The sequence below is a fragment of the Hesperophylax consimilis genome, chromosome 6 (assembly GCF_061612785.1).
Source record: "Hesperophylax consimilis isolate HC1 chromosome 6, BYU_Hcon_1.0, whole genome shotgun sequence".
NCBI lineage: Eukaryota > Metazoa > Arthropoda > Insecta > Trichoptera > Limnephilidae > Hesperophylax > Hesperophylax consimilis.
Genome location: NC_142841.1, coordinates 27,248,370 through 27,265,386, shown reverse-complemented (window position 1 = coordinate 27,265,386; position 17,017 = coordinate 27,248,370). Strand labels below are relative to the sequence as shown.

Genomic DNA, 17,017 nt, shown 5'->3' with positions numbered 1-17,017 from the left:
TCGCTACTATGTTGTATTTGAAGAAATAAACAAATATTGTTTTTGTGTAAAATGTTAACCCGTGGATGTGACATTAATAAACTATTTGAAATTGTCCACATTCACGGAACCCTGCATTATGTACCAAGCTATAAGATTGACAAATTCCTTAAAATGTAAAAGATGTAACTTGTAAAAAATAAACAATAAACAATTGACCGGCGGGCAGCGGGTAAAAAGTGTGAGTAGTCCGAGGCTGGCTCGTACGCTCCAACGGCTATAGAAATCCGACCAATGAGAAGCCATAAACAGGCCGCTGGACCTTGGCCGACCTTTTTTTATGTGCCGTTGTAAAGTCGCAATTTTGACAAAAAGCAGCAATTTTAAATTTTAAAGTCTCCTTCTTCATTGGGTCGCCATAGCCTCGGACATATCTTCGCATCTACCAGTTACCTGTCGCAGCCCCTTTCTGCCGAGTTCTGAGAATTTTATTGGCCCTTCTCCCTCATTGACTGAAGTATCCTGCATCGACTAGACTCCGGCGGGAACCACGAGGCTTAAGACTCTGACATACTTAACCGCCTTTTTAAAGGCGATCTTTCACTTATTTGCATTTTGCACAAAAGTCGTGTATATACCAGAAACGTCCTTTTCAGGACGAAAGTCAATTGATTTGCATTTTGCACAAAAGTCGTGTATTTACCAGAAACGTCCTTTTCAGGACGAAAGTCAATTGATTTGCATTTACAAAGTCGTTTGCGGCGTGTAACTAACCCCTATTTTACAGTCTGTGTGCACACGACATTTAGTCGGGTATAATCTAGGATTTAGCCAATCGAGGAATTGAACTCAAAACGCCTGTCATTTGATGATTTGATTGCATGATAACAGATTCTTGAACATTCATTATAAAATGTAGTTTTTATTTAACAAATTACACTAAAAACTATTGGGGGACAAATAAGAAAGAGAAAAAAGCGAATCTTCTGTATTTTTATTTATTATTTATTTACAATCCAATAACACTTCAATTTATTTTCTCAACATTCAAAAGCTGTACGGTATTTGCAATTAATACCAATACACCTTAATCAAACATGTTTAAGTTTTTTAATGCTTTCAATTTCAAATAATCCTATTCTAAATACATATTTCAGTTAACAGCTAACATCCACACATCTAGAATAACTTAGAAATTCATTATGTTCTTGAAATAAATTTAAATAAAGTTATTATTAATTACTCACAAGATCTTCATTGATAATAATAATGATTTTGAATACAGTGAATATGGTTTAAAGTGTAGTTTAATTATTGAAGACAAGAACAAAATATTTACATTCTATTTTGATGCTTGAATTTTCACTAAAAGATTACATAGATAAATTTAATATATGTATGTACCACTATAATTTAATGTGTCAATTTTATAACTATCTCTAAATTAGTTGTAGCTGAATAATAATGTGTCTTTTTGATATTTTCTTTATTTGGACAGTGTTGATTTCATATTAAGTTTGACAAATATTATTTGCATTTAACGGAGTCGACTCAATGATTTTTTGCTATCATGTTTGTTTAGCGCGACAATACCCACATTTGAATGAAGCATAATTACATGTATCTAAATAAGCAGACTTGATTTAATACTATTATAAAATGTAAGTTTATGTAGAAATCAGGGATTAACGAATTTAATCACTTTATCTATTTACTAAATTTGTATGCGGCAGAAAGCTAAGAAAGGATTATTTAAAACTTTTTTTGTGGACTTCATTGTAAACTGCTATATATTGAATAGATATCATATTTATATTTAATTATTAAAAAAAATACATAATTGTCTCAAATAAACATTTTTTAAGCGGATGCGGCTTATAAAAAGATAAAATCCTAGCGTTAACCCATTCCATCGAAAGTTATTTTTACTGAAACTGACCACAGCAGCTGAATTGATTTTTTAGCAAACTTGTCGTGAATTTACTGATGTAAGAAAAAGTCATTAATGCTGTTAGATGGCAATATATACCAGTATTTATCCAAATATTAACATGTTGTCGAAGGGTGATAAATTGACGCCGCCGGACGCAAGGCCATGTAAGATAACGGAGATAAATTGGTGCTGCTCGGACAGAATGGGTTAAAGAGCATGTAAATCGAGAGAAATGTAAATAAACCCCATTATAGTACCTATGTATATGTATAAGCTATGGAGTAACTATGAAAGTATGTTCATACAGTAATATTTAGTTGACTGCAGTAACAGTTGACTACATACATAATGGGGAATTTACACTAGTGATTTTTGCCGTGCGGCTAGTCGCCCCGTCGTGTAGTATTTTCACAGTCGATTCTGGTGTCGAAATAATTCATGACACAGTAATTGAAAAATTGTTTTGTAGAACAAAAAAAAATAAGGAAAGAAAGCAGCATAAAATTTGGGCTTGCAAATGGATTTCTCAATGTAAGCAATTGAATGTTTCAGATACTTTATTGACAGAATTGACTTGGGAAGATTCTGAGAATTATAGGAAACTGATCACTGAGACTTTACTACATAATGTTACCCCTCTTATCCAAAAACAAGAAACCAAGACGCGTGAAGCATTTTCAGCGTTCAATAAATAACCCTGAGTATTCAAGTCTAGCAGAATCATTTAGTGTTCGAGAGTGCACCATTTCCTTATTTATAAAATGTGTGTTGGATGCTATGTATATTATTATATCATGTTTTACAAGAATATACGCCAAATAAACAAGTTCGTGCGGCGAGTAATCGCCTGCGACTGACCATTTTCATGGTCGATTTTTTTCACCCATCGCATTCCACTCATCGCATGGCAAAAGTCAGAAGCTAGTCAACTTTGGCGCTTATGTTTTCAGTCACCTGTGGTCTGTCCAATCATTTATTACGAAAATTTACGTGGACTAATGTAAATCCCCCATAATGATGTGGCACTAGTGACTAAGTTATATTGGGAAGTGGGCAGCGGGTAGTGGACACACAGAAAGCAAGTCATGAAAACAATACCAGAGGCACACAGCGAAGCACAGTTTATAGCTAACACAGAGAATACTTATCAATATTATTTACAATAGACGAATATAGAAAATATTTTAACCACTTATCATTATAAAGAATCAACACGTTTATGAGAGTGGAAAGTGATTGATTTAATAAACAATTAGAAGGATAGAACACATACATGTCCAGCTTAATGTTATTTTTGCTTAAATCTGTCCTTAATTATTTATAAAACGTAGTTCGCCAAAGCCCAAAAAAATAATTATAAGTCGCAAGATATTTTTCGAATATAAGCTGAATACACTGCTGCACCAAATATGTAAGATTTTTGGTATGGTTGATTTGGATAGTGTATATACCTCTTAATTAGTTTAGCTAACTATAATCATTGTGAGTCAAAAGCAAAACGTCACATGTCCATAGAGATAATAAGATAGATAAAGATGCATTCATTTTTGAAGGTCACTAGTTTGACAAACAAATCATTATTATTTTAACAATTTATACCATGTTCAAAAAAACTATTCAATTGTTGCATATAACAAAATTTGGTCCTAAATTCTGATAGCTTAAATGATTATGTAACTTTTAATTCAATTTTATATCTAAAATGTATAATATTTCATTAGACTATACGAGATTCAATTGATTTCAACAGTGTTAGCATTATGATTTTATATAATAATAATTTTGTTTATAAAACTTACTAAACTAAATTCAGAAATTTACCCTTTGCTACGTCGTAAAAAAATAAAATAAAATTTTATTTTGCTGACGGTGTATTTGACCGCATGATAATGAATTTAATTTTCAAACAGTGAACACTATACCGAGTACCGAGTATAAATAATTTATTAATAATACATATAATTAGGTAAATAAAAATAAATAAATTATTAATCGTACATGTCTACGGTAGTTTGATTCGGAATTTGCAGTAATTCATATTCAAATAAATTCAATTTCATAAGACGGTTTACATCAACACAGATTATTAAAGAACCAAAAATATATAATATTTCTCACGGATAAAAGAAACCTTAAAAATATAATATGCAAATATAGCTACATTATACATATTATGGAATGATACATCTGTTACGTGAAGAGTATGATTCTAATCAAGTAACCAGTTTTGCAAAAGCACACAATCAATACAAATAAACCCTTTTAAGTGGGAAATTAAAATACTTTCTGCTTAGAAATTTCCAAATTAATGCAATAATATCGTAATTTTTCAGAATGATTTCAGAAAGGAAATTTTAGCAAAAGAGGCGTTAACAATTTATTAAATGCTATCGAAGAGAGCGACCATTAGAGAACAGAGAATATCGATCTTATTTTGTATGGTTTTATTATTAAATGCTACAAAATTGTAAAATTAACCTAAATGTATTAAATATTGAAGAAATTCAATATCACAAAGTCTTTATAAATAATTAGTTTTCGTGTAATAATATTATGCAGTAGTAGATACTTATACAAAAACAGTGTGAGACGGATTCAACGTTGATATTATTTTTCTGATAAAAGTTGTTTAAACATTTAAAAAAAAATTACATTAGTGATGTGAAAGATGCAGAAGCTAGAAAAATGGTATGATGGTAGTCCTTTATTCAATTAGGCCCGTTTTGACAAACATTCTTAAAGGAAATCAAACTTGAATGTAATAACGGTCCCGGCATGGATTTGGTTAAATGAACAAGGAGCTTTGGGTCCTTTTTTAATGTAGAAGCCACTTGGCAGCGATATACATGAGGATGTTGGGGCCCAGCAGAGAGAAGAAAGAGGTGGCAAGATTGGCAGCACCGCCTGTCACACGGATGTCGCTCTCCTTCAGGAATGGATAGTCAATGACGTGGATAATTCCGTTGGTGCACTCGACGTCGGGCCGGAATACATGTATCCACTGGTTCTGCCATTCCACATAGTAGCCTGGACATAAAACAAACCAAATTAGTATTGTTACTGTCATTTGTGTTCTTATAGCTTGCAAATGTAAAAAAAAAATTAGTAACTATAATTTTTTTTATAAATTAAGTAAAAAAATTGCAGATACAAATAACCTTACATTATTTGAAAAACTCCTACTACGAGGAATTGAGCCCACAGTGCATTTCTCAGCTTGGCGACTAACGTATTGTTACTACATATAAAACTATTGTTCGTGTTTTTATTGAGTTTCATTTTGCACTTGCAATTAGAAGCTAGCAGGGTCGAAATAAATTTGAGTGTTTTGCTCGATTGATAAAGGGATTCTTATCAATGTTGCAGGAAAAAAGTTATAATATTGTTTATCGCTGTATATTTTTTAGATTGGAAGCGTCGGTACATATCTGCATACTGCATAGAATAATACTTAGAATAAACCATGGGTTGGTAAGCAATCGACATACACCGAATGATACATGACCTTGCGCAGAAAAGTTCCACACTGAACTGCACTGCAGACCGTTACCTTACTATGGCGAACTTAATTTTCTGGGCAGGGTCTTATATGATTATAAGATTTTTAAGATTGGGCATTTTAAAACTTAATCTCAATTTAAAATACACTTACTCTTATCAGATTCCTTGATTCTCAGTCTCAGTGTGTCTCGAACAGTCGGCAGAACAAATCCATGGGTGTCGTTAGCCAGCAGCTTGATGTCGGCCATTGTATATGCTCGGTCGGAAATAACAAGATGTCTCTCCAGAATCTGCTTAGTCTAAAATCCATTATAATTAGTAAAAAAGGACAAATTTATAATAAGGAACTCCAGTCCTTTTGTACTATTCTATTTAACATAGTATACGGTAAGTTTTAATAGTTAAATTGTTAAATTTTTAATTTTTCAGATCTCCCCAAAACACACGAAATCTGTGGTTTGACCGTGTGATACGTTTTGATACGTTTTATTTCAACAGACACTGTATTTTGAATTATTGAAAGTATTTTTTATTCAGTTTAACTGCTTTTAATATTGAAGAATTATTTTAATTTTAATGTCAGCATCTCTTTACTATTTTTATTGTATACTACCAAAGTGCAAAAATAAATCCGTGACTGCACCCAAATAATAAACAATTTATTAGTATTCCAAAATCTGCAATACTACAAAGAAGATGGTGTGACATACTTCTACTCTCCACACACTGGAAAAAAATAATCTTCAATAGCAATTTCTTACATGGTAGCTGAAGTCTTCCATGAACAACTTCTTGTGAGCGGATGGGTATTCAGTCTCAAATTTCTGCCATGCCTTATCCCTGGGCACGAAATAGGTGAATCGGTGAGTGGTGTCGTTCAACTGATTGTTGAAGTAGCGACGGCGCCCAAGAAAATAGGTATCGCTACAAAAAAAACATTTGGTTTAACTGATTGCATTATTTTCTTATGAGTTAATTATTATATAAAGATTATTTGATTATTTATGGGGTGGGGACAACTTTCGTCTACAGCTTGATATGTTACTTGTAGGAGGCCAATGGAACAACAATGAAGTAACAACAGCCAAATAAACTATATCAAGCTATAGTGGAGGAGTGTGTAATATGAACACGTATCGTAATGCCAATAATAACAATTCATCAGAAAATACAAGTTAGCGGAGGTTCGCTGGTGAACGGCTATACACGCGTGTCCCATAACAATGTCGGCGGTTCATCAGGCACAACTGAATATTGCCAAAGTGAGCAATTTTCTGGGTTAACACACTTAGCATTTAACATCAAAAAAATTTATATGTTATACATATATCATAAAAAAGACTCTAATTCTAATATTAATATTTCCAGTAAGGAAGAAACTTTCAGAATTGCCCTGGTGTAAGATCACCATTCAGAATATAAACGTTGCTTGAAATGGCTTTGGCCGTGTTTGGTGACCAGATCTGAATAGCCAGGTACTTCTCCACCTTCTTCTTCCACATCCAATATCAGATCCATTTAAACTGAAACGTCTGAACAAAATCTTGTACAATAAAAGTTGTTTAACTAAAATTGAAACGCAGAACGAGGCGTAACTCACAATGACAAATACACTTATTATCTACATATATATGTCGACAGCAGAGTAGGTACCTAATTATTCTAATAGTACTTTTCCCAACTTTATAAAATCAGGGTAAATCAATTTACTTCCTAAAATACCCGCTTTTATGACTAGGTAGGCAAAAATAAGGATACAGAAGGCAGAGTAGGTACCTAATTATTCTAATAGTACTTTTCCCAACTTTATAAAATCAGGGTAAATCAATTTACTTCCTAAAATACCCGCTTTTATGACTAGGTAGGCAAAAATAAGGATACAGATAGAAAAAAAGAATCTGTCGATTTAACTAAAATCTTCTGTACGAATAATCAAATACTTGGCTGACGATATTTCAATGTGTAAAATCCAATTCTTGAAGGGATTAATATTTTCAACATAGTTAATCTAGAATAATGGTTTAGCAATATAAGCTGTAACTCACTTGAGCATAGGGTCGGTGGTCAATTTCTCCAAAACGGTTGTGTAGGGAACTCCAAGAACTCGGTTGATGATGTGGACAATTCCATTGGTGGTGGCGATGTTGGGTTGGATGACAGTTGCGTTAACTCCTCCACCCTCCACCGTCAGAGTTTGGTTATTTCCGTGGTGAACAATATTGAAATAGAGGTTCTTTCTATCTGCAGCAGTAGGTACCTGGAAGATCTGTAGTGGTAACACCAAGAAAGACGGTTTTGACAAGCAATACTACCACCAAACACAATCTATGGCATACACAATACACATGCAGTACAATACACAATACTATGATACACAATAATATAATGTCACATGTGTCAGTTGTGTGATTGGAGATTATGTACCAATTCAATCAATTAACAGGCAAGAAACGGCAGCATTACAACACCCAGACTGTATTGACCTAAAAAATATGTTCTTTTGCATTTCACTAGAAATCAAACTCCTGATTCTTCTAATTCAAAGTCCAATATCACCGGAAATTAACTTTTAATTTTCCAAGTGCCAAAAGGTTGAGCGCCGGCATATCCAATAAGGTAATCTGACATTAATACATTTTATTTGTAGGATTTTTACCCTTGGCACAATGCGGAAGTATTAAGTCGCACAAACTCCTACCATGATCCTGTTCTTTCTATCATGAGCTACGCTAATTGTACAAATTAAGGAAGTTGGGTAAATTGTAAAGTAAGTTTAAAATTTTGACTCGTTTAGTTTCAAAATTTCAGTGAAATTTTTTAAATGATCGACTAAATTTACAATGTTTAACCTTTACAACGCTATGCGTTTCAATACACTCTATCGCATCACCTGGCATGTTTCGACACATTACATTGTGTTTTAGTGAAATAATATGTGACATAAGTACGGGCATAATCGCAGATGGCTCAAATATGCGACAGCCGCATGAATCAGGTTAAAGAAGTATGATTTGGGAAGCATTTACCTTTTCCAAGTTGAATTATAAATAACAGTACACAGTACTGGCGATTAAGGATCATGATGCATATTTGAAGATGCAAACAAACAATACATTGTAGTTAAGATTGATTACCGGAAAAAGATTGATTACAATAATAATAATAATCATAAAATGCAGCATTTGTATATCAATTTGCAATTATTCTTATGAGTAAAAACTAATAAATAATAAAATTAAGATTGATTAACTAGAGTTTTAACTAATTACCAAAAACAATCTAAATTTCTAGTAAATAAAAATAATTCTATTTATTACTTACATAAAAACAAAGGTCTCAAATTACAATAAAATAAATTGGACAGTTTCTTCAATAATAATCAATACAAAAAAATGTCCAGAGAACTTCAAGAAAAAAAATTACCTTAAACATTAATAAATTAATGAAATTGATTTAGTACACGTATTAAGAAAATAAGTACACAGAAATACATAGTCTACGAAAGAATATTATGCAACATGTTTACGTTAATGAAAGAAATATTAAAATTAAGGGAATTAAAAAAATATTCAGCAACGAATATTTAATACACAAATAACACTGATAAGAATGCAGTAGAATAAGTTTGAGACCTGTAAAGCATACTGTAAAAAGCAACAATCAATTCTGTTACAACAGTTTACAAATGGTTAAAGCATGATAAACCCAAGTAAATATTATTCATAATTTTTCAAATATAATTCACGCTTTATATCGCTGAGATAATTTAATAATAAATCACTCTCCAAGTCTAACCCCATTACAATTATATTATGTATGTAGGAATTATACACGTAAGCCACTCAAAAGCATATTAATACACACTTTAACCCTTTGCACACGATCTCTTCACCAGTTGATAGGGCAAAAAACAAATCAGCATTGATACAATGAAGTAGCAATGCTTCATATGAAAACTTAGGTTATCGATAATGTGCCACATGTGTGTGGTGGTATTGAAAAACCTGAGCTAGTTACTGCGGTCAAAAGGTTAAAGTCAAACACACCACACCACAGATCCCAAAAAACACCATTAAATTCACACAACTAAATACCAAATCACTCCCAAAAAGTAAAACATGACAACACACTTTTAATTAATACAATCACACATCTTACTAAGCCAATAAAATAGTGAAACCATTTTAAAAGGTTTTCAAGGGCGGGAAAAAAACAATATTTATGGGTTCGAAATTAGGAAAATAATGTTTTATTTCTGTCTTCAACCAACTTCTTGTGAAAACTTCTCATGTGGGAACCACATTAGGGCATTTTGTAACAAAATCACAAAATAAGAAGTTTTTATGACATATGCACGGATATTTACAAAAAATAATGTCCTTTCAGGTTGAAATTGAGTTAGTTAAAAGTTTAGATTGCTCAATGTTAAAAGTAAATACTGCACTTATAATATAATGTGAGGTTATGATAAACATTATTACTTTCATTACCAAATTGTTTTTTACACGGCGGTGTGATTTTATTTTTATGGTGGGGAATGGATTACGAGCTCAAAACATATTAACATTTTTTATGTATTGTCAGTACCTGGTGAAGATTGTTGTGGATGATCTTATCCAGAGGCAATTTTTCTCTAACCAGATGGAGGTTCAAGATCTCAAGGAGTTTCTCTTTGTTTCTGAAATCACAATTTATTTCAAAGTTTGGAAAGATTGTTTGAAATAAATTATTCAATCTGTTAACATATTTTACCGTGACCATTTATAACATAGTTTGCATACATGTATTAGGAATGTCAAAATATCTAATTTAAATTTGCTAAATACAGTATTATTTCCCGGCTGCCTCGGAGAGCCGACTGAATAACATAACGTTGCTCATCATAAGGCATGTAATGAAAATAAAATAGAAATTAAAACATGGAAACACAAATTAAAATGTATTTGTGGTAGGGTGGCAGAGATAATTTTCATCAATTTTGATTTGAAAATGCCTTTAAAATCGATGCCCTGTGTGGGGAGGCAATTGCTCCCAAATGAGCTACAGTTTCCCTGAGGATAATTTAAAACTTCAATAGCTCCTTAGTGATGTTTTAAATAGGAAGGATGAAATTTTGTGTCAGTGCTGCTCCGACATTCAAGGCGGCCAGACGTCGCAAACTGCGCACGTACAAAGTCTACCCACAATTTTAGACTTTTGGATTCAACACATGACCATAAACGGGAACATATCTCAGAGACTAATTATCCGATTCAAGTGAATGTTTTCACGAAAATAACTGTGGAAATGTTTGACACTGCCTGACTACAATTTTTTTTTTCAACTATTTACACCTTAAATCTTCCGGCCACTAGTAGTGATGAACAAAGTAGTTTAAAAAAAATGATGTTTAGGTACATTAAAAAGTACTGAAATACCAAATGTTAATAAATTATGATATTACCTGATGAGATTATTAAGATTGGAATCCTTCCAGGCCTCATTGGACGGAGCAAACAATGTGAGGTCTCGCATACGACTAAGGGTTTGCATGAAGTCTCCTCCCAGATCCATAATAACTTCATAGAACTTGTAAAGGGGTCCATCTTCCTTGTCCTATTGTCATAAATACATATTTATTAACACAAAGTGGATTTAATCTACAAATAAGTATGAAGCAGACTGATGACGGGTTAAAGTGAATTAACAAAATTTAAAGGAACTAAAACGTGAGGTATAAAGTTTGGAATTAAAGCTGAGAGTGTATACATTCCAGTTGAATCTTAACTCTAAAGCAAACATCTGTTTTTTCCAAAGTAGCAAAAACTCTTGAATGGTGAACAGAGTTTTAAGATATCCATTAAAGTAGAAAATAATGTGATGCATTGAAGACGCCATTTTGTTTGTTCCCAAATTTTCAATTGTTCAATAAGAAAAAAAAGTGTTGAAACTCAGACAAAGTCGGGTACATAGTAAGTTCTGGTCCCATTATAAAATTAAATACTTACATTTTAAGTTTAAAACAATCACAGAAGGTGCTTTAAGTTGGTACAAATTTCGGTTCCTCTGCTACATTTTACGTTCAACAATATGCTACATTTTTCATTCGTTACCACATATACAGGGTTTGAGGGTAAACTTTACTAATTTCGGAAGTAATTTAATTTAATTTAGTAATTTCTACATGCTGGTAGAGGTAAAAAAGATAAAACATCACTTTTCTTTAGAAATTAAATTGCTTTTTTTCCATGGAAAATTTTTATTTTCCATAAAAAAACAATTCAACTTTTTAATCTGAAAACTACCTTTAAACATTGGAATTTCGAAAAAGAGTTATTAAACCCCTCCCGAAGTTAGCGCAATTTACCCCGGAAACCTTGTATTAATATGTAGGTAGTAGTTAGATACTTTAAATTGGTTGCAAAAAAGAAAACTCGATTCAGTTAAAAATCGTCAATAATTTGGTTATGCAATATTAAGTGTAAAACAGAGAAAACAAGATAAATACACAGTGTTGTACAATAGAAATTAATAATATGATGAAGGATTTGGTGTATATTTAGAAATTTGGTGGTATCTTGCAGTGAAGAAAATAATTTTTAAACAATTAAATTTGTACAAATGACAAACAAACTAGCAAATTTATTAATAAAGCGAATTCAATTAGCATTAGTGCTGTTAGACACAGACAGGGAGACTTAAAAAAGGGAGAATAAATTTGATCATTTTGATGTGACATACATTGAGAAATTTAAACAAAAGTGTTACGGGATGAACAAAAGACAACACACAACAAAAATAATTAAATACTTAAAAATGTTTGAAAAACCATACTTCCTCGAAACAACTTGATCTAAATGACTAGCTAATTAATAATGGTACAAAAAAATCATGAAAATAAAAATTATTATTATTAGAGAAACTATAAAAGACGAGTATGATTGAATGTGGGATTTATAAAATATCAGAACAAATGAAGTAATCAAATATTACAGCAGGCTCAACCAAATTGATATACATACATTATCTCTCTTTTTAACCTGGTTTACATTGGTTTATTCCTACACATTTTAATGCAAAACCAAGTTTAACAAATTTGGTTTAACGTGTTGTAAAATTTGTTTTTAAATTTATTGTGAGCGTAGGCAACAGTTAGGTTGTCTATATCCCTTCAAAAATGAAAGGTCTATGCTCACAATAGTAGGTATCTAATTTAACTATTTATTTAGAGAATCAAGGACTTAATGCAAGGGGGGATTAAAACTAGGAGCAGCGTATGGTGACAGATACTCACAATACCCTGTGTAGGAAGATACAAGTAGTGATTCATCCGAGAAGGGAAAACACACGTACAAAACCATGCACCAAAAGTTGGGGACACCGTGTGACGCCGCACACAGGGGTGGACACACCAAGAAATGGAGAAAATTACAAACAAACAAATGTAAAACAAATCTTATTAATCACAAAATAATTATCATCATGATTAAAATAAAACATAGGCACACTATACCTACTTGAAATTATTACGACATTTCATTTAAAATCATATGGACACTGGAAAGCTGGAATCCTTTCCAGCGTCCATACATTTGTGAAGGTATGTTTGTATCTATCTACTTAAGAAATATAATTAGTAAGAAATAGTTCAAATGTTCAAATTTGCAGCGAATGAAATTAAATCGATGTTGGATGAAACAAGAATATATTTATCATTTGATTGTAAAGTCTAGAATTTTAAAAGATTTCAAATTTAATCCAAGATTGAATCAAACCATGTTAAACACCTTTTTGGGAATCAAACCCATGAAAGCTAGATAAAAGGCTGTCATTTCAAAACGATTTTCCTATGATTTCATAATTAAGGAAAATTATATGAAAGTATTCATAAATAATACAAACATGTTTGAGTTAATCAGTTCTGAGCACAAAAAAAATGTATTTTTCACTTGAGATATTATTGTAATAATGATTCATGCACCTTTTTTAATATTGCCGAATCCCGCCACAGAAGAAAATAAAACCTAATGAAAATTACAAGTGTGTACCCTACCTAACTACTACCTACTCATATTTTATTTTGAATAAAGGCTATGTTTGTATTCAAATGGCATGCTTTCCTGCCCAAAGGCAATTATTTATAATAATTTTAGAGTGATAGCGATGAGAAATGTGCATCCATAGATCTTCAAAAATAGATTTGCAGAATGTTATTTAAAAAATAATTCATTAGTAATATTTAGAAAGGCCGCAACCAAATGATGTTACATATGTGCAAAGATAGACAGAAAAACTTTTTACAATGAGATAAACAAACCTGAGGTATTAATAATATTATTGATGTAGTATTAATTAGAAAAATGTACAGTTAAGAAAGTTTGTGCATGACCAATGGTCGAACATGGAATCTACCGCTTTCCGGGTAGGTACATTACCAATTGTGCCACCGAACCTAGTTCTAAGGTCCAAGATACGCCCATATTTTTTTCAAATTTTACTGTTTAAAATTTTCATTTGAGAATCGCTAATTCGTTAATTCGTCTATTTTATGAAAATCACTAACATTTTTTAAATTTATTTTGAGTAATTTTACCTTGGCAAGTTCTACCCACACCTAAGTGTTTTAGGTGAACTGTAATTTTTTTTTAATGCAAAATCTTCAACTTTTGTATAGTTTAACTTTTAAACCTGCTGTATATAAATAAATTTAAACTTTTAAACCTGCTTTATTTAACATGTTTTTCAGTTATTGTTATTAAGCGGCAGTGCCCCATTTTGTTAGAAAGCGAAAAGCTCTTTAAAATTTGGATTTCTTGTCTTAAAAACTATTAAATTTTGAACTGGAACCGGACAGAAGTTAAAATGAAAAAGGACCGATTATGATTTAAATCGAAGATAAGCTTAATGCTAATAATGCTAATGGAAACTACATACATATTGGATGAAATATTTTGATATGTATTATACTATATACATATATAGGTAGTACTCTCTCACTAATCCACAACCCCAAAAACCGGGCTAGTGTCAAATTAGTGAAAGTGGCGGATTACTGTTAAATTAAAACAGGTATTTTATAAAAATAAAACATTGATCCTTGGTAAGATTTCCATTTTTCGGACTCAAGTTAAGGTATCATATTTGCGCTTGTGAGAAGACTTCATTTTGTAAACTTATTTAAATAACAGATATCGCAGAATGAAATTGTTGCTAGAATACAAGGAGGATTGAGAACGGTGAAATGTTCTAAAACAACAAATATGGAAAAATTGTCAGCTCTAGCAAGCTAGAAGGCGACGCGGTAAAGTAACTGAGTGTGTAAGAGTAACTATTGGTGTATAAAGATTGGCGCACGAGGTTAGAGACGCGGCGGGCTACTGAATTTGATATACGAATACCGGCGAATTACAGAGCTTTTGTAGTTTCAACTAGTAAAAATAACGGCAGATTACAGTAGTTGTTGGATAATCAAGCATCAGATTACTGAGAGAGTACTGTATTTAAACATATTTATACAAAAGAGGAATACATACCACTTACATGAAGGAAAAACACGTGAATCCCACAAACAAAACATTTATATTTTACAAAGTGCAATATGAAACAATATATATACCTACCAAATAGATAGTACCCATTATACTTCCTGATGTTTTCATTAAGCATAATGTTCACAGAAGAGATTACAAAACACACATTCACAAAGAAGACATACACATTTTATCTAAATAGGTGACATTCGAGTTAAAACATTGAAAAGCGTTATCAGTCCCAGCACTAAGCTACCAAAAAAGATTAAAAAAATAAAGGAGAAAGCGGTATTTACCTTGAATGACTGTTGTTTGTATGCACCCGACATTGAAAGCATAAAAAAATATTTGTCAATGTTTCATACAGTTGGTATTATCCTGGTTTATTATGTGTTTTGTACAGAGAAGGTTATTAAATGAGAAAGACATGTAATTATTGATCGACAATGTGCCGAAATCTTCTCTGCTTCAAGTGTGACAGAAAGAATATAAGATTCAGTTAAAGCGGAACTAAATCGTTCAGAGCGTAAACTGATATAACAATGTACGAATTGTGGATACAACCTACATGAAAAATGTATTAAGACAGAGGTGATGATAGAATACACAAATTTCCTTACATTTGTGCGAATTTCATTAGCCGAATCATAAAATTAAATGATTTTCCGTTTTGTGACGGGATGAACATATTAGTCACAGATATATTTGCAGAAATGCAATGTAAGCATGCTCGTAATGTGTGAGAAAACATGCTTTTTAATAACGCAATAGGATTTTATATTATTTATGTATTATTAAAGTGGAACAATCGAGTATTGTTAAAATACTTTTAACTATAATTAATTAAGCATTACTTTATTAAGAACAGCAAAGTGAAATGTTTACTGAGATATTGTGATCTGTGTATGATATGTTGGTAAAATAAATAAAAATTATCGCAGTGCAGTAATAATCATTATCTACTAGTGTATTAATCATCTACACAATTATTAAATAGCTGCATGGTGCTTCCACGAACGGATATATCTAAACAAACATGTTAAAACGTTAAACACTTCGAGGCAGTCCAACCACAAACAGATAGACAGCGCACACCTCATTAATAATCAACTCCATAACATTCAAGGTTTCGCGCTGTAATGTGTAATTTGTAATTGAACTGACTTGAAAACAGATTTTCCTAAAATGCTGTGAGCATGTCAACATTTAAGTAGCAGTGAGGACATTGAAGTTCAACAAGCCGATTGGTCCATAGTTGGTATAATCAGCTGCCTACTAATTTAAGCTCGTTGCATGTTCAGTATTCCTGTCAACTGAAATATTGTGGGTTTAAAACAGACAGAGTGATGGGGATCAGTGATCACAGTGTTCAATACTCAAATGATGTTCAAGGGGAATATTGGTTTGTTGATGAATACACAATGGACATGGTATTGTCAGTATTATAGACAAATGGATTTAAATAGTATGTGAAACATAAATCTTGTGAAATTTATTGAAATTGTGAATTTTAAAGTCTAGTTCACAACAAACTATGTATGGGGTTTGGACACAGGTTATTGAGTATACTATTGACAACATTAAAATGGTTTGTAACTGACCTCTAGGAATTGTGTAACAGATGTATCAACAACCATCAGCGGGCGCTGGATGAGATGCACCACTCCGTTCTTCACAGGAATGTTGCCTTTGACAATGTCAGCTAGGACAACGCCTGTGGCGTGCTTCGAGTCTCCGAGAACGGTATTGGATTTCACGTAGGCTGAAAATAAAGCCAAACATGTTATTGTGAATAATATTGTGGATGGGATTTTAAAACCTTCAAACCATTTAAAACTAAGAACGAATACCATCTGGCCGGAACTATTTGACACATAAGAGTATAGGTTTCGAGTTGCCCTAGGCAGTTAAATATTACCACCTCACCTATCCCATCATATACTGCCAACAATAGTTAATGATGTCCTGAAAGAGATTCTTCAAAATATCCAGAACAGTTATCTCAAGATGTTCTATCTTATGTCTGCAATTTGGGATGAATTTCTCAGGCGAGACGGTGGATAGGAGCAAGGCCTAAAGACTCGGTTGAGTAAAT

At 32.2% G+C, this 17,017-nt stretch overlaps 1 protein-coding gene across 3 annotated transcripts in view; it reads right to left on the bottom strand.

Moving 5' to 3' along the window:
* Positions 1 to 1,101: 1,101 nt before the first annotated feature.
* Fas1 (fasciclin 1 Fas1 domain-containing) overlaps positions 1,102 to 17,017 on the bottom strand; it is a 537,972-nt gene continuing 522,056 nt past the window's right edge. Inside the window, exons 7-14 of one of the 3 annotated variants that reach the window (XM_089632514.1) lie at positions 16,524 to 16,684; positions 10,857 to 11,008; positions 10,001 to 10,091; positions 9,046 to 9,057; positions 7,459 to 7,670; positions 6,175 to 6,337; positions 5,565 to 5,712; positions 1,102 to 4,939 (exon numbers count right to left, since the gene is read on the bottom strand). In XM_089632514.1, the coding sequence (XP_089488640.1) occupies positions 4,728 to 4,939; positions 5,565 to 5,712; positions 6,175 to 6,337; positions 7,459 to 7,670; positions 9,046 to 9,057; positions 10,001 to 10,091; positions 10,857 to 11,008; positions 16,524 to 16,684 (1,151 nt within the window). In that variant the 3' untranslated portion in view covers positions 1,102 to 4,727. Of the gene's footprint in view, positions 4,940 to 5,564; positions 5,713 to 6,174; positions 6,338 to 7,458; positions 7,680 to 9,045; positions 9,058 to 10,000; positions 10,092 to 10,856; positions 11,009 to 16,523; positions 16,685 to 17,017 lie in introns of all 3 variants that reach the window. The other 2 variants (XM_089632516.1, XM_089632517.1) reach the window with 2 other exon arrangements.